Source organism: Sorghum bicolor, chromosome 3 (assembly GCF_000003195.3).
Source record: "Sorghum bicolor cultivar BTx623 chromosome 3, Sorghum_bicolor_NCBIv3, whole genome shotgun sequence".
Classification (NCBI taxonomy): Eukaryota; Viridiplantae; Streptophyta; class Magnoliopsida; order Poales; family Poaceae; genus Sorghum; species Sorghum bicolor.
Window position 1 is genome coordinate 16,159,909 of NC_012872.2, and position 19,290 is coordinate 16,179,198.

Here is a 19,290-nt window from a genome sequence, read left to right on the forward strand (position 1 = left end):
CTTCACACGCGCCTCCAGCGCAGACTTGGTCACATTGCAGGGTGGCCACGCCTCAACGCCGGCCATGGCTACGGGGGAAGAAGAGTGTCTGCGCGGCGGAAACGGAGAAGATGGGGGCAGGAGAAAAGGCAGGAGGCAAAGGCTTATTCGCGCAGGAGCGAGAGAAAAGAAACCAAGTCCCCAGCGGCCGCTTTTATAGAAGGACCACGACGCCCGCGCAGAAGGCCAAGTGGCAAGGAGAACAACCATCGCCCACTCCCCACCAGGTGAAAAACTCGAAGCGCCAACTCCCTCCGATTCTCACGCCCGCCGCACGCGCGCATTTATTTCGCAGGCGAGACGTCCCATCCAGCCAGGACGAGACGGCATGGCCGTTTCGAGTTACCACGCGCCGCACCTCAAAAGAAGTGCCCTGAAAAGTTATGTCAGGGCGGTTCCTTCCAGGGGACGCGGCGCCCGACCCCCCGCTGACCTGGCGTCGCAGCAGGGTCTCCGTCGGGCGCGGCTTTCTGTCTCGCCCGACCCCATCAAGACCCCAAGCAAAGTCGCAAGGCGGTTTCCCGTCGGGTACAAATTCCGTCTCGCCCGCCCCAACGCCACAGAGCAAGTTTCAAAAAAAAGCCTTTCGAGGCCCAAAATCCCCAGGCCATGGCCACCTACGTTCCAGAGGTTGCGAGACTGACCTGCAACACAGGTTTGAACAGTCGCCTCAGGATGACTGAGCGAGGGATGACTGAAGATGAGCACAATAGAGGCCAGGGTCCGAGCCCCATAGGGAGTCGGCGCATCTTTACAAGCCATATCCGAGACCCATGCGGGTGTCACATGAGTGGGATCCCATCGAGGGAGGCATCGAGCCCTTGGAACCTAACGAACGGTTCCGACATCCACCGTGACTGTCCTCGGGTACTTTTTGAGATGTGCCCATAGGGCCACTAGCCGACCTCTATCGAATGGGGCTCGGACATCCGCTTGGATCTACCCGCCTGCAGCTCTCGGGAAACGTCGCTACTCGCCCATCGAGGGTAGTACGGCACGACCCACCCCTCCTCCGAGCGAAAGGAAGAATGAGGGGCGTAATCACAAGACGAGAAAGAACCTGATCGACCCTTACGGGGAAATGGCTCGGGGGCTTCCTTGCACCATGGGAACAGGCGCTACGTGTAAAGAACACGCAACCTATCCCTAAAAATACTCCGGGCTATAGCTGACAGGGGTAAAAGCCTTTGAAGGAATAACACCATTCCTCCAAAAGGCTCGGGGGCTACACCCGGCGGGTGCGCTCGCGCGCACCCTCCGTAGAAAAGTAAAAAAGCTCCCAGTCAACAAATAGTCTCGTGGGAAAGAACCTCTGAAGAGGTGACCTCACCCCTTCAGAAGCTTGGGGGCTACTGTTGGGTACCATAAAAAGGGATACCCAAATCAGAGCAATAAAAAACGCAAAAAACAAAGCATACGAAATCACCGGGGCACGCCCCCCAGCTCATTTGACCCCCCAGGGCCTCGGACACGAGTTCCGACTCGCCCGACCCCGCAGGGCCTCGGACACGAGTTCCGACTCACCCGACCCCGTAGGGCCTCGGACGCGAGTTCCGACTCGCCCGACCCCGCAGGGCCTCGGGCACGAATTTCGACTCGCCCGGCCCCGCAGGGCCTCGGACGCGAGTTCCGACTCGCCCGACCCCTCAGGGTCTCGAACGCAGGTTCCGTCTCGCCCGACCCCTTCTGGGCTCGGGCGCCGGATCCCGATCCACCAGGTCAACAAGACTTCCACCATACGGCGCCCGTGCCCGCGAAGTGACAAGCGCGATGACTCCCATACCATAGCAGGGCAGGGTGCCGACTGTTCCAACCACCCTGGGCACTGCAGCCTCACCTCTTTCACTGTGTGACCTTACCTCTTTCACTGTGGCGTACTGCCGCACAGTAGAAAGGGAATGGGAGAGGTTAATCAGCACCACAATTTGAGGTCTTTTCCCACTATTGACAGGATGTGCAGCAGTGCCGACGTTCCGACCCCCATAACCCCTACAGGGCTCGGTAACCCTCTATAGGAGCAGCCATGCTGTCAACCATCCCTCAAGGACGAGATGGACCAGCTTCAACAGGGTCGGGACTGTGGTTTCACCATTCAACAGAAGAAATCTACTCATGTAAATACCTGTCTTCCCTTGAGGCTATAAAAGGGGAGCCAGGGTTCACAACTAAAGACAAGTTCAGAAGGATCACACACACACTACCGCCACACTCTTTCACAGAGCAGCGATCATCACTCTGTCCACCACTAAGCCGAGACCTGGGACTTAGCCCTCTCTCGCAACTAGCTTGTACCCCCTACTACAAGCACCTTTGGGTGTAAGGTTATACAGAATCCACAACCACACTGGACGTAGGGCATTCTTGGCCCGAACCAGTATAAACCCTCTGTGTCTCACTTGCATCACCATCCAAGCTTGGGTAGTCACGCAGACTTATACTTGTTAGTGCCTAGACCACGAGTCTAGACGCCGACAGATATAGTGACTGATCATATGTTAGAATTCTTCAATGTCTGACCTTCAGACTTTAAATTGGCATTTTTAATGACTCCCATGCAACACTAAAGATGGGTTGTGGTATAATGTCCGTCACCATTAGTTTCGTGGATGGCAGATCCATCTACAGACGAAAGGTACGTGAGATGTGATTTGATCTACCTGTTGGGTACCATAAAAAGGGATGCCCAGATCAGAAGCGATACAAAACGCAAAGAACAAAGCAAATCATCCACAATTGCCAAAACACGGGCCCCAGATCATCTAACTCCCGAGCCTCAGGGCCAAACCACAACTCGCCCGACACCCTGGGCCTCGGACGCAGACACCGTCTCGTCCGATCCCCTTGGCCTCGGACGTAAGTTCCGTCTCGCCCGACCCCCAGAGGCTCGGACGCAGATACCGTCTCGCCCGACCCCCCAGAGGCTCGGACGCAGACACTGCCTCGCCCGACCCCTCCCGGCCTCGGGCGCAAGTTCCGTCTCGCCCGACCCCTCCAGGGCTCGGGCGTCAAATGACGCTTGTCCAGATCAAGGCAAGGCTTCTGACGCACGACGCCCGTACTCACGACGTGACAGGCGCAGTAACTTCCGTATCACGGCAGGGCATGGCGGCAACTATTCCAACCACCCTGGTCACTGTGGCCTTACCTCTTTCACTATGCAACCTTACCTCTTTTACTGTGGTGTACTGCCTCACAGTAAAAGAGGAATGGGGAAGGTTAACCAGCGTCACTGTTTGCTGTCTTCTCCCACTTTTAACAGGACGATCAGCAGTATCACCGATCCGACCCCCATGACTCCTACAGGGCTCGGTAACCCTCTGCAGGAGAAGCCATGCTGTCAGCCATCCCTCAAGGACGAGATGGACCAGCTTCCACAGGGTCGGGACTGTGGCTTCACCATTTAACAAAGGAAATCTACTCATGTAAATACCTGTCTCCCCTTGAGGCTATAAAAGGGGAGCCAGGGCTCACAACTGAGGGGAGGTGGAGAAGGTTCAAACACACACACGGTCACCACACTCACTCGCAGAATAGCCACCAGCACTCTGTCCACCATAAAGTCGAGACTTAGGACTTAGCCCTCTCTCGCAACCTGCTTGTACCCCCCTACTACAAGCACCTTTGGGTGCAAGGTTATACAGACTCCTCGATCTCACTGGACGTAGGGCATTCTTGGCCCGAACCAATATAAATTCCCTGTGTTCCACTTGCATCACCATCCAAGTTTAGGTAGTCACGCAATCTTATACTTGTTTGTGCCTAGACCACGAGTCTAGACGCCGACACTACCGTTACAATATGTCTGCTCACTACTACAAAATTAGACATTCACTACCAGCCCATCCCATCACTGTTGGTTATTTTGGATCCAACGATGATAGAGTATCACTATCGGTTTGTGGCTTCAACCAGTAGTGATAGCACAACATTTAGGGATAGTTGTTTTGTAAAAAAAATCATAACTTTTTCATATGAGATTGGATTATGATAGAATTTATATCAATATTGTAGAGTTTAAATATATCTAAAACTCTATAGTTGACAACTTTTAAATTCAATATGGCTTATAAGTCCAAATATTGAATATAAGTTCTTGGATTAGATCTGACATGATTAACAATGTTGAATAGAGACAAAGTTAGCATTTAAGTTGTAATACTCGATGAGATCAACAACTTTACAGTTAACAACCTTTTCATTTGAGATTGCTTTGAGTATCAAATATACAATATAAGATTTAAAATATATAGTTAAAAGAATAACGTCAGTTATATTGTCACATGTGTCTCTTAGCTTAGTTGGTACGTGCACTCGAGAAAACGCACACATTGCATTGAACTAGTATATTAAATTTGTACATGCTATCTGAGGCTGCCATGATCTCTATACTCTAAAATTAATCATAAAATTGCCTAATACTTCAACGATTATCTCTCACAAAATCACGTAGACTGCACTGTTTGAGCAAATTTCGGGAGTCAACAGTAGACGTGTATAAAATGGATTGGGCCCCTAGTTTCAGAATTGGATGACCAACCTCTCCCGCTGTGTGCACATACAAATAGAGGAGTGAAGTTAACGACCAGAATTTCTGTTCATTGTAGAGCGAGTGTCCATCAGATCGACCAGATCCATGCGCCAGGCCTCGAGGCCAGAGGTGCTTTTCTTGGTATTAGTACGGGATAGCACACATGCTTAAGCAAAGAACATTCTGTTGAGCTCTTTTGGCATGTGCTGCAATATGCTAACAATGAGCCAATGCATGTCGGGTCTTTTGACAAAAGAGCATGCCTGCCTAGCTAGTTTAGTTTATGCTGATGGAGTCGAGATCAGGCGTTAAGAATGAACAAAAATCTTTTCTGAAAGGAAAAGGGGAAAGGATGGTGTTTTAGGAAAACAAAAAAGCAAAGTTGTTGATGCCTTCGAGTAGATGTAAATAAGTGTAATCTTGCGGAAAGATCCCCTCGACCGCGATCAGGAATAGCAAAGGTACCAACGCTTGACCATTTGCACATGCATGTGTTTGGACCAGAGCAACTCTGAATCGTTCAGATTACATGAACATGCAGCAGTGGAGAAACTTCATCTCTGTTCTCCAGTGGCAAAGAAAAGACCGATGTTAAGGAGACGACGAATTGAAATGCTTGGATGTTCAGTACTTAATTAAGATGTCATTTTGACAATACCAAACCTAAACAAAGGCTAGGAGCACTTGCACTTGCACACTGTGCGTCCACACAACGTATTGATTCAATGTTCAATGATTCCCCTGTTCCGTCGTCGTCAGTCGTCACGTTAACAAACCTTTAATAATATCAACCTCTAAAGAAAGTGAGAGTATAGATTAGTAGCTAGTACCATACTATAAACAGCTCCAAAGCTGAAACAGCAAGGATTCCCGGCCTTATCAACTTGTCCACACTCCATTGTTTTCTTCCTGGGGACCGACAGATCCTTTTGCTTATTGTTCAGTAGAACAGTGACTGAACACATCTCTTAGTACCCCAGGATTAAAACGGTACGGATATTTTCCAAACGTATTCGAGACCGAATTCGTTTAGAGAGATTCAGATCTGTCCGTATCCGAGTCCGAATATTCAATATCCGATACCGTATTCGTATCCAAATACTTAAATCATATATTTATGATGTCAACATCTAATCTTATCTTATCCGATATGTTTGACATTATCCAATCCGAATTCGACTAGAAATATAAAAAACAAATATGATTCCATCCGTATTCGATTCATTTTCATCCCTACTCACACCGTAGTAACAGGGAAGCTTGAGCCTTGAGCCACATGGGGCCTAGCAGTGTGGCATCTCAGCTAGGGGTCATGCATGCACAGCACAAATGGTGGCATGCATGCATGCATGGTGTTAGAGAGAGAAAAAAAGAGCAACCCAATGGCACCACTTGTGCAGTGCACACTCTGGCACACTTTCACATTGTTGTTTGACCAACCTGCCCTTCAATTTCATATGGAAAAACGATAACAGGTGTAGTACTAGGCTATATAATCCACAAACACGGACAGGGTTTTTCGCAAGGATTTCCCAGCCTAAGAACCAGCTCCTGGAACAAGCTTCCTGACTGTCAAAAATGGAGGCTGCGCGTAGCTACTTCTTCGTCGCCGCGGTTGCCGTCGTCCTTATTGCGCTTCTCCCGGCCAGCGCCATAGCCGCCGGCCTCAAGGTCGGCTTCTACAACAAGTCATGCCCGTCGGCGGAGGCCCTGGTGCAGCAGGCGGTGGCTGCCGCCTTCAAGAACGACAGCGGCATCGCCGCCGGCCTCATCCGCCTGCACTTCCATGACTGCTTCGTCAGGGTACGTGCTGCGTGCTTCCTCTTCGTCTTTGCTTCTGCATGCATTTCCATTTCCACTGTCTGTTTGCCCAGCGGTAATGTTTGGCTTATGCACCATGTACCTGTTTTTGCATAGTTCAGACATGGTTGCTTATTATTCATGTTTTCGGGAGATGAAGCAAGGCGTAATAATCAATTATTAATTAAACTAAACCCATTAACAGCAGGAAATTAAAGGATTGCTACCATGCATACTCCACTGTATCTGTATTTTGAATACTGACACAAATCTAATATGCAATTCTAACTGCTATTTTTTTTATAGAAGTAGTAATAGAAAAATTTGTATAACTGTTATCATAGTACAGTAAATGCAAGTCTCTGATCCACATCGATCCTGTCTAACCACTCTTCGAACAACGAAGTAAACACTGACACGTACATATATGCATGAGGACAAACGGTACTGTCTAATTATGGTCATGTGCAGTTTAGACGGACTACCTCCATCTAGGAAAGCAAGGAACAAAACAGATCAGCAATACCATTTTTGCAGTCTTCCAAAAAAAAAAGAGGGGGGAGGTGTATCGGTTTTAGCATAATACAGACATGAGAAGCAGACATATGGGAGTAGGTTTTGCTTGGCAATAGTTATTGATCTGTTCATTAGTGAAGCACACCATGTCTACGTCATGAGCTCTATTAGGCATGTACTTTCCTTACGGTTGTGACTTGAATACGTACAGTAGCTATCATAATTCAGATGACTGAACATCTTTCAGACAAACAATGATATAATATGAAAAAAAAACGTGTAATGAAGTGGATCTTAAATGGATGAAGTTAGCAACCCCAATCACATTTTAATTTGTTTCGGTACCGTCGTCGAATAGTGGTTGCCAACTGCCCAACACAGGCAACAAATTAAACAAGTGTACTTGTTGCACACATGTATCTCGATGTGTGTACTGTACAGTACTTGTTGCTGGTCCCAACCTCCCAGGCAGACATATGTCGAGTGTTTGTGTATGGCATGGACAAATACAGAGACAGATGACCTTGACCTTGATGACTTGTGGCGAGCACTGCACTTCCTCTTGGGCACAGTTGGCAAGACAGGCACATGATGTGGACAAACTATCCCGGTGAAGGACGACCAGTTGGGATGCACACGGACCATGGACCAACGACCATGGCACATGCATGCACACCAAATAGTTCATCGCCAACTACTATATTATACTGCAGTAATGCTTTTAGAATTAATTATTAGGGGTTGATCTTCTTGCCTTGCTAGAACTAGCAGCATGGACAGAGATGACGAAGTAATTAATTAAGATCATGCATACATGTGAATGAAAGAAAATAAAATAAAATATCCACGGCGGATGAATTACACTACATCTACACGCACACGTACACGCGTACGCATCAATACAACATCGTAAGGGATGACGCATCATGCATGCAGGGCTGCGACGGCTCGGTGCTGATCGACTCGACGGCGAACAACACGGCGGAGAAGGACGCGCCCCCGAACAACCCGAGCCTTCGTGGCTTCGAGGTCATCGACGCCGCCAAGGCGGCGATCGAGGCGCAGTGCCCCAAGACGGTCTCGTGCGCCGACATCCTGGCGTTCGCGGCGCGGGACAGCGTCGCGCTGTCGTCGTCGTCGGCGTCGGGGAGCGGCAAGAACCTGACGTACAAGGTCCCCGCGGGGCGGCGCGACGGGCGGGTGTCGAGGGACACGGACGCCAACAGCAACCTCCCCTCGCCGCTCTCCACCGCCGCCGAGCTCGTCGGCAACTTCACGCGCAAGAACCTCACCGCCGAGGACATGGTGGTGCTCTCCGGCGCGCACACCGTCGGCCGCTCCCACTGCTCCTCCTTCACCAACCGCCTCTACGGCTTCAGCAACGGCAGCGACGTCGACCCGGCCATCAGCTCCGCCTACGCCTTCCTGCTCAGGAGCATCTGCCCCTCCAACACCACCCGCTTCTTCCCCCCCAACACCACCACGGACATGGACCTCATCACGCCCGCCGTGCTCGACAACAAGTACTACGTGGGGCTCACCAACAACCTCGGGCTCTTCACGTCGGACCAGGCGCTGCTCACCAACGCCACGCTCAAGAAGTCCGTCGATGAGTTCGTCAAGAGCGACAGCAAGTGGAAGAGCAAGTTCGCCAAGTCCATGGTCAAGATGGGCAACATCGAGGTGCTCACGGGCACGCAGGGGGAGATCAGGCTCAGCTGCAGGGTCATCAACAACGGCGCCGGCAGCAGCAGCAGCAGCGCTGGATTATTCGAGCTTCAAATGACAACCGACAACTCTGCTCAGGAGGAATCAGCAGCGAACTAGCAGGTAGGTAGTACCAGCTATCTGTAGAGGATCTAGTGATCCACTACTACTGCTGCTGCTGTCTGCATAGCCAGTGACGATGTTCTTCAGCACTGCGATGATGAGTTCTACCATGTCACCTACTGCTCTTGACCTGCAGAAATGAAATAAACATCTTCTGAACATATAAATTTAAAACATGGGGCAATTCCTTTTTCTGCTTGTCTGATGTTGGATTACCTGTGTGTAACTACCTCTCCATTAATTTCAAATTACAAGTCGCTTTTCCTTTTCTAGGTATATACACAACTTTTGCTATACATACATGTATCTAGACATACGTAGAATATCTAAATGCATAGCAAAAGCTATGTATTCCCTCCGTTCTAAATGATAATATATTTTGACTTTTCTAAATACATATCTTTTGCTATGCACTTAAATATAACTATATATGAATACATAGTAAAAACAATTTACCTAGAGATGTAAAAACGTCTTATAATTTAGAAGGGAAGGGGTACTTCGGAAAGCCAAACAACTGATAATTTAAAAATGAAGGAGAGTTGACAATGAAGAGTTCACAACGTTAAGCATGTTTGGGACATCTTAAAATCAGATTTGCAGTCGCTCCATTGCGAGAATCGAGAACATGCTAAACACCATACCGTAATCGATGATTCTTTTCACCATCGGAGACACAGAGAATGCAAGATTGAACTAGCGCTCGTGTTTCTGTATCACAGAATTTTTCCACGCGAAAACCACGCACTCTGTGTGGGCATTGGCACTTCAACCCTGTCAAATAGGATGCATAAAAGACTCATATGTACCCCAGAAACAGTCGCACATATAAGTAGACAAATCTCAAATGTACCATTACAGTGTTTATTACATAGCGAAATATAATATATCACATAGTCTCATACAAAAATGATAGCATAAAGTAAACGACGCTCTCAACGGAAGCTCCACACAGGGACACTGTTGACTGGTTGACTCCAAACCTAGTACTCATAGCGGTAATCCTCTTTCCAGTTATCTTCATTATCATATCCTGAGGTGTTGGGAAATTGCAAGAGTGAGCACATATCGTACTCAGCAAGTATAACCAGAGGTTCATGAGGCTCAAATAGCTGACACTGGTTTGACTGCATTTAGCTTTTAATAGTGGATAGCATGTTCATAATTAATGAGCAATTGTCAAGGTAGCATAAGTAATCCATTAATCACATGATCAAGTGTAAGCATAATTAATTCTTAGCATAAACGATAATCAAATGAACATAACAACTTAATAAGCTCATCGTCGGCGCAGCAAGAACCCCCAAGGCCGCTCATAACCGTGAGCACGGCTAGTATACCAGTTTTACACTCTGCAGAGGTTGTACATCTTTACCCATGAGTCATGATTTACCCTTTTGCCTCAGGTGATCAGCCTCTTAACCCACTACCAAGGAAGGTCGGCAGGGATCACTATGAAGCCTTTCAAAAGTTCGTCTAACATGTTAGGGCCGCAAGGTTTTCTTTGCGCGCAGATATAGAGCCCCCCTTCCGATGGCACAATGACTCGCAGCCTATACACATACAGACAGAGGCCACACTATACCCAAAACGGTTCAGCCCCTCCGCCCTTTCGGGTAACCTCTAACAAGCTAGAAAAGGGCTTCATACTGAGCTAAAGCCAGAGCCATTATAGCCCTCATGGTTGCGCTGTTGTCCCGGTGATCACTTACAGACAAGATCTCATACAGTTATTTGTCATTCTTTTATGTTCATTGCATAGCTATTAATCATCTTACAAGATCATGGATTATATCAAGCACTAGCACATCTACAACAAATGCATATCAAGTAGGTAGCAAGGAATCCAGGTAACAATCATCTATGATTTTGCTAAGATCGACAAGGTGATAGCATGCATATGATATATATGTGTACTTAAGTGAATAGGTAACAAGGATGATCCCAAGTTATACTTGCCTTGCTCAAAGCTCTCCTGAGCCTGCTGGTTTTCAAAAGCTTGGTCTTGATCACCAACGTACGGCTCACCGTCTATTCCCAAACATCAATCAACAACACGCAATCCAATGGAGACAATCATACACAAAGCAAACAAGATATAATTAGAACATTACACCAAACAGTGGTAAAACAAGTATAAAGGTTTATGAAAATATTCTACGCAGCGCTACGATCACACAAACGTAAAGTTCACGAAAATCGGAATTAAAACGTAAAAGATATGAATTTTCTACGATTTCCTATAGAGAAATAATTAATTAAATAGAACCAGGAAATTAAAAAGTTTCAAAACAGAGAATAAATAGTTCTAACATGTAGAGCTCGTAAATACGAATCTAACGTAATTTAGATGGACAAAAATGGAGTTAAAATGAACATTTTATGGCCTAAACAAACTCAATGGCAAAACTGTAAATACTGGAAAGCGCATTTAGGTTTCAGCCGACAGGAATACGTTTTCAAAGTTGGAAAACGGACTCTGTCCCAGGCGCCAAGGATCGCGGAGCTATTTGCGAAACTTCTAGGGACTCTTAATGAAAATGCGCAGCGAAGGGGTAAGTTTTAATACAGGCCGTTGATCGGTCCAAACAGCCAGGAGGGGGCGCAGGCGGTGGCCGGCCGGCTGCTTGCGTCCCGGCGCGGCGGCGCCATGGCCGGGGCCGAGCTCCTTGCCGGCGTTGTCCTACTTCTCGTTTACGAGCACCAAATCGAGAAATAAAAACTCCTGGAGGTCGAGGGGGAGGAGGCGAACCCACCTAGGTGGTTTACTCGAGCCGAGAGAGGGCGAGGAGGTCGGTTCGCGGCGGCGGCTTTCGGCGAGATCCCGAGCTTCGCGCTGAGGGTGGCTAGGGTTCCCAGGGTGCAACAGATGGTGAAAGGAGGTTGCGGGGTTGAGGAGAAACGCTTTATAGCGCTCGGTTTGCGAAGAGAGCAAGGAAATCCCGAACAATCCGGGATTGAAAGCGGCTGCAACGGAGTCCGACCCGGTTCCGACTCGAGGAAGAAGAACAGGGCGCTGACAAGCGGGTCCATGTCGTCAGCCGCAGAAAGGAGGGAGAGGGAGGGAGTGCGCGCGCGGGCTTGCTGGGCCGAGGGGTGAGAGGGGGGTTCGGCTGGGGTTTTCTTTTCTCTTTTTTTTATTTCTTTTCCAAACCCTTTTCCAAATAAAAAAATCTTGAATGCAAATAAATTCAAACAAAAAGGCAACAACACAAAAATAAATACGCTCCAGCATGAATGCAAATTCATGTTTCTAATTTATGGTGAATTTTAATTTGCACAAAATTATTCATTTTGCTAGATTCAAATGCTCACAAAAATTCTTAAATAATCAAATTAATTCCTATTAATTGTAATCAAAATTTTGGGTGTTACAAACCCCCAACCACCTACTGTGTTCATCCCCTAACCACCACATGTATGATGCTTGTCCATTCGGGATATTTGTTCTTCCTATTTTATGCTATTCTGGTTTTGAAATGAATATTTGGGATCCTAAACGAATTAAAATAAAAGACTATAAAATTTTATAACTCTTTAAGATCTATAACTTTGGTTTTGATTATTTCTCCATCCGAGGTCATTTGAAAAACTTGAATTTTAAAGTGAGAAAATTCAACCATATGGAGAAGGAACGCAGCTGATGGCCAACCATTGTCTGGTAGGCCGGGAGCGAGGCTGCAACCTCCTCCATCACCAGGTCAAAGCATCTCAAGTTTGACTAAAATCATAGAGAGAATTATAAAAATTTATGACATCAAATAAATATACTATAAAAATATAATTACTAAAGAATCTAATGATAATTAGTTGGTATAACTGATGTTATTATCTTATCATATAATTTTGGTCAGACTTTTACTCTCTAAGATTCTCGGAATATCTTGTAATCTAGAATGGAGTACTGCTTAGTAGACCCCAAAGAGCACCATAATATTACATCTGTTCAATTATCTTACGATTCAACCTCGTCCTCCTCCATCTCTTTAGCAACCGAAGTTTATGCCATTGTAGCAAGAAAGCGGTAGTGCTATTCTACACTCTAGGTGTAGAATATTATTCTACAGCGTAAGCCAAAATCGAGTTGAAAAAATACTGAGTAGTACTGAACAATGTTTAATATTATCTAGCACTATACTGTGGGGGTATAAACCCCTATACCCTTACGGCTAGACTTGGGCCAAGAGGCTTGGCCCATTACGAGACAAGTTCGAGGCTTGATCCGACAGCTTGGAGTTTCGTGCAAGGAAACAAGGCGTGGAGATCAAGCAGGATTCTAGTCGGTTAGAATAGAAATTGATATCGAACTATCTATGACAATTGTAACCGACTAGGATTAATTTCCAGATCTGTAACCCTACCCTCCGGACTATATAAGGAGAGGCAAGGGACCCCCCCTAGGACATCATTATTCTCTCAACACAAATCAATACAATCAGACGCAGGACGTAGGTATTACGCCAACTCGGCGGCCGAACCTGGATAAAAAGCTTGTCCATGTCTTGCGTCACCATCGAGTTCGTAGTTTGCGCACCGTCTACCGATAAACTACTACCGTGGGTATACCCCAAGGTAGACTGCCGACCAACTTTCGTTGACAGTGGCGCGTCAGGTAGGGGGTGTGCGTACAACTTCTCCGGCGAACAAGATGGTTATCGTTCCAGCTTCCGCGGCCGTGTCTGAAGGCCTCACGTTCACCGTCGGCCAGATCACGTGGACGACGCACGGCGGTGGTCTCACGACCATGGTTTCGAAAGGAACCCAGATCCAATCTGGGATGACGGCGGCATCGGCTCCGACCACACGGATGCTGGCACCGAGCACCCGACCACCGCTTCCGCGCTACAAGGGAAAGAAGATCGACAGCTCGGATCTTCTCCGAGCACTTGATCGCGCTGATCTCAAGCTTCTCGAAGCTTCCCGATTAATAGATGGGATCTTGCGCCAGCCTGATCAAGTCGCACCGACGGATTTTTTCAACTCTTTCCGGCCAACTCGTGTCATCACACACGAACGGCTGGGAACGTCTCTGACGATAACCTCCACCCCCTCAGGACGGTCCGTCAAGCTCGAGGCTGATCCGGAGGAAGGTTATCCTTGCGGTCTGAACAACTCGGCCTCTCTCTACTCGCGGCACATCCAATCCCTTTTTAACAAGGCTGGTTGGTTGCCAAAGTGGAGCGGTCGACCAGCTCATCACTACGTCAACATGGTGACGATCCGAGAACTACGGGACGGCCAGACTTCCAGCACAAATTCGAGCACTGGTTCCGTTCCTACTGAAGTCATAAACTCCGAGGACAAGGACTATGACCTGGATTTACCACCGTATCCTCCGGGTTTCTCTCGCTTCCCGGTCTTTCCACCTCGGCGTGGAGACCTCGTTTTCAACATCAGCGCCGACGAGCCGGCCGTCGACGGAGAAACAGACGAGCAGAGGCAGCTCCGCGAACAGCGCAAGGCTGACCGCGCCCGACGACGCGCGGACGAGGAACGCCAACTCCCGCCACATAACCTCACTGACGCTTCCGACATGGTTGGGGATCAGCCAGTCTACAAAACACCAAGCGCCAACGTGGCTGTTGCCATGGCCAACTTAGATTGACTCCCTAATACTCCCGAATGCCAGGGCATCCGATCTAGTGTTCGAGCACACCTGATCGCCGCAATGGGACAGACAGCCACCCTGCTCAAAAGAGTCCAAGCTATCTCCTACACAGAGGTCTCCTCCGACCAGACTCATCGCAGCCGGACCTCACCACAACCCAGCAGGCACCACCGCAGCCGTTCCCCCAACAATCATCGAAAAGATTCACGACGTGACGATGGCGGTCGGGATGCTGGAGGCCATCACGAGCAGAATCGCGGACATGGTCAGGAAGTAAACCAGCACAGGGATCTTCGATACAACATTCCTCCCAAAGACGCCCGAGACCGCATCAACAGGCGCGCCACGGAGAGAGCAGTCCACGAAAACCTGCGTCGTATTGAGTACGACGCAACGCACGGCGCCCCGGGCCTGAGACAGTTCTCTTCACATCTCCGCCAGGTCGTATGGCCCCGCAATTTCAAGCTCGAGAAACTCAAAAAATACGACGGCAAGGAAAACCCAGAAAACTGGATCACTCTTTACGAGATCGCCGTCCGATCAGCAGCAGGAGACGAGCACGTCATGGCCAACTACTTCCCAGTAGTCCTCGACCAGGCTGGTCACCAGTGGCTCCTTGGCCTGCCCGAGGACTCTTTCGACTCTTGGGAAGAACTACACTAGGCTTTCATCGACAACTTCATCGCCACATGCGAACAGCCTGGGAACAAGTACGACCTCGAAAGGATAAGGGACAGAAAAAACGAGCCTCTGCGCGATTACATCCGACGATTCTCGGATATGCGCCTTAAGATCCCAAAGATTTCCCACGACGAGGCCATATCTGCTTTCATCAAGGGGCTACGCTTCAATGAAGCACTGAGGAACAAGCTGCTGCGCAAAAGGCCAACAACGATGGCCGAGCTCCTCGCCACGGCTAAAAATTACGCCGACGCTGACGACGCAGAAAAACTCATCCGAGACGATGCGAGAGGTCCCGACCAGCCTCCTCGATGAGATGATAGTAGAGGTCGTTTTGACAATAGGAACCATCGTCGTCCCGACAACCGAGAAGGCTGGGACAGGCGGCGTGACAATCGTGACGAGTTCAGAGGCAAGCGCCCTCGCGACCACGACCACGAGGTGAATACGGTCAAGCGTCCCAATGCGCGGCGAGACTACCAGGAAGACTACAACAAGACGTTGAAGGGACCATGCCAACTACATCCAAAATCCAACCACACGATGGAGGAATGTCGCATCCTAAAAACGTCTACACACGGCGGGCTGCTCAAGACGACCCCGCCAAGAAAAATGGGAAACAGGACGGGCGCGATCACGAAGATGAGGACGAGGACCAGGACAGAGACCCACGACACCAGTATATCAGTCCCACTGACGTGGTCCACTCCATCTTCGGGGGAAAGGTCCCCATCGAATCTAAGCGAGAAAGAAAGCTCTTAAAGAGAGCCTGCCTCAACATAGACAGCACGGATGGCCTGATCGCAGACCCGAAATTCCCTCCCTGGTCACACAGGGAAATCTCCTTCAGCAGGAAGGACCAGTGGGCCGCTATCCCGGAGCCAGGACGTTTCCCTCTAATCTTGGATCCTTGCATCGACAGCGTCAGATTCGAGCGCGTGCTCGTCGACGGGGGAAGCTCCATTGACATCCTCTTTCGCAACAGCTTGCTTGCTCTCAGGCTAACCCCGGCACAGCTAAAGCCCTACGATGCTCAGTTCTGGGGAGTCTTGCCAGGTCAAAGTTCAGTGCCCCTCGGACAGATAACACTGCCTGTCCAATTCGGCACGTCCGACCACTTTCGAACAGAGTTCGTCAACTTCGTGGTCGCCGACTTCGACGGAACCTACCACGCCATACTGGGCCGACCATCGCTGACGAAGTTCATGGCAGTTCCACATTACACATATCTGGTCCTCAAAATGCCTACAGAGAAGGGCGTCCTAACTGTCAGAGGCAATGTATACACCGCATATACTTGCGAGGAGGAGAGTTTCAAGATCACTGAAGCAATTGATCTTTCAATCTGCATGGCAGAGACAGCAACCCAAGCTGCATAGCTACCTCCCGACCAGCTCCGACTACCCGAGCAGGAGACCGCCAGGAAGAATTCAAAATCCAAGGAGCACAAGGAAGTACAGCTGGTCGAAGGCAGCCCCGAGAAGACGGCACTCATCGGGGCCAACCTGGACCCTAAATAGGAAGACGCGCTCGTCAGGTTTCTAAGGGACAACGTAAGCGTTTTCGCATGGAAACCCGCAGACATGCCCGGCGTCCCACGAAACCTGATCGAGCACTCCTTAAATGTCTCGAAGACCGCAAGACCCATCAAGCAAAAGTTGTGACGGTTCGCTCATGACAAAAAGGAGGCTATTAGGACAGAAATAACACGGCTTCTAGCAGCCGGATTTATAAAAGAAGTGTATCATCCCGATTGGCTCGCCAATCCGGTTCTTGTACGCAAAAAGAATAATGAATGGAGAATGTGCGTTGATTACACTGATCTCAATAAACACTGTCCTAAAGATCCTTTTGGTCTCCCTCGCATCGACGAGGTGGTCGACTCAACAGCCGGATGCGAACTCCTCTCTTTTCTAGACTGCTACTCTGGTTATCACCAGATCTCGCTAAAGGAAGATGATCAGATCAGAACATCTTTCATTACTCCTTTCGGCGCATACTGCTACACGACCATGTCCTTCGGACTCAAAAACGCCGGAGCCACCTATCAACAGGCCATCCAGCAATGCCTCCACGACGAGATTCGCGATGACCTCGTCGAGGCTTATGTAGACGACGTCGTCATCAAAACAAGGGACGCAAGCACCCTAATCGACAACTTAGACCGAATCTTCAAGGCACTAAACAAATACAAGTGGAAACTTAACCCCAAAAAGTGCATCTTTGGGGTCCCTTCTGGCCTACTACTCGGCAACGTCGTCAGCCGCGATGGCATACGACCGAATTCCTCAAAAGTCAAAGCAGTGCTCGATATGCGACCACCCAAGAATGTCAGGGACATTCAGAAGCTCACCGGATGTATGGCCGCTCTCAGCCGCTTCATCTCAAGACTAGGAGAAAAAGGCCTCCCCTTCTTCAAACTCTTGAAGGCATCAGAAAAATTCTCCTGGACAGAGGAAGCTGACGCTGCGTTCACCCAGCTCAAGACTTTCCTCACCTCTCCGCCTGTTCTCACAGCGCCTCTGCCCAATGAAGATCTACTCCTTTACATCGCAGCAACCGACAGGGTGGTCTCCACGGCAATAGTGGTCGAGCGAGACGAGCCAGGTCACGTCTACAAGGTCCAAAGACCCGTTTACTTCATAAGCGAAGTCTTAAACGAGTCCAAGTCTAGATACCCACAAATACAGAAGCTCATATACGCCATTCTAATAACGTCGAGGAAGCTAAAGCACTAGTTCGACGGCCATCGGGTCTTGGTAACCACCAGTTTTCCTCTTGGGGATATTCTGCGCAATAAAGACGCCAACGGCAGAATCGTAAAATGGGCAATGGAATTATGCCCATTCTCCCTGGATTTTCAGAGCCGTACCACAGTCAAGTCTCAGGCCCTGGTCGATTTCATCGTAGAGTGGACAGATCTCAACGAGCCTCCCGTTTCCGACGTCTCCGACCACTGGTCAATGTTCTTCGACGGGTCCTTGAACATCAACGGCGCCGGCGCCGGGATACTTTTCGTGTCGCCTAACAAGGACAAACTACGTTACGTACTTAGGATCCTTTTTCCGGCATCAAACAACATCGCCGAGTACGAAGCATGCCTGCATGGCATACGACTAGCCGTTGAATTGGGAGTCAAACGCCTCTACGTCTATGGCGACTCCGCTTTAGTTATCAACCAGCTCAACAAGGAATGGGACACAACCCATGAGAAGATGGATCTCTACTGCAAAGAAATCCACAAATGGGAATCCAACTTCTATGGGATAGAGTACATCCACGTGGTCCGGGATAAAAACCAGGCAGTGGATGCGCTGTCAAAGTTAGGGTCATCTCGGGCCCAGATCCCGCAAGGTGTTTTCGTCCAGGACATCCACGAGCCAAGTGTGGGCACAGACCTGGTCGAAAAGCAACCTATTGAGGCAATGCTCATAGACGACGCTACTCCGACAACCAATAGCCATGATTGGCGCACCCCGTTCATCAGATATATATCGGACGGGTCAGGCTTTCAGGATAAAACGGAGAATGAGCGCCTCATTCGACGATCAAAGAATTACATACTGGTGGACGGCAAACTTATGCGAAAAAATGCAAGTTCTGAAGTGTTGCTCAAATGCATATCCCAAGACGATGGCATCAAGCTCCTAGACGACATACATGCCGGATCCTGCGGCAACCATGCTGCCTCCAGAACGCTGGTCGGGAAGGCTTTCAGAGCAGGTTTTACTGGCCAACCGCGGTCACCGACGCAGAAAAACTGGTCCGACATTGTGAAGGATGCCAGTTCTTCGCCAAAAGGACCCACGTACCTGCTCATGAGATTCAAACTATCCCGTCATCCTAGCCTTTTGCCTGCTGGGGACTCGACATGATCGGGCCATTTAAACCGGCCCCTGGCAACTTCAAGTTCATCTTCGTATTAATCGACAAGTTCTCAAAGTGGATCGAATACATGCCACTGGTCAAAGCAACCTCCGAGAAGGCTGTGGAGTTCCTCAATCAAATCATACACAGATTCGGGATCCCCAACAGTATAATCGCTCACTTGGGTACTCAGTTCACTGGCACTACATTTTGGGACTTCTACGATGATAGAGGCATAGTCATAAAATACGTGTCAGTAGCTCACCCACGAGCAAACGGCCAAGTCGAGCGCGCGAACGGAATGATCATTGACGCCCTAAAGAAAAGGTTGTACACCGAGAACGACAGGGCACCTGGTCGATGGATGAAAGAGTTACCGGCTGTGGTCTACGGTCTCTGAACACAGGCCAGTCGGAACACG

The 19,290-nt window shown here is 49.0% G+C and overlaps 1 protein-coding gene across 1 annotated transcript; it reads left to right on the forward strand.

The window, feature by feature from the left end:
- On the forward strand, positions 5,943-8,911 carry LOC8086303 (peroxidase 5). The gene is made up of 2 exons (XM_002455523.2): positions 5,943-6,370; positions 7,820-8,911. Exons 1-2 carry the CDS (start codon positions 6,146-6,148, stop codon positions 8,708-8,710), a joined length of 1,116 nt encoding a protein of 371 aa, XP_002455568.1. The 5' UTR covers positions 5,943-6,145; the 3' UTR covers positions 8,711-8,911.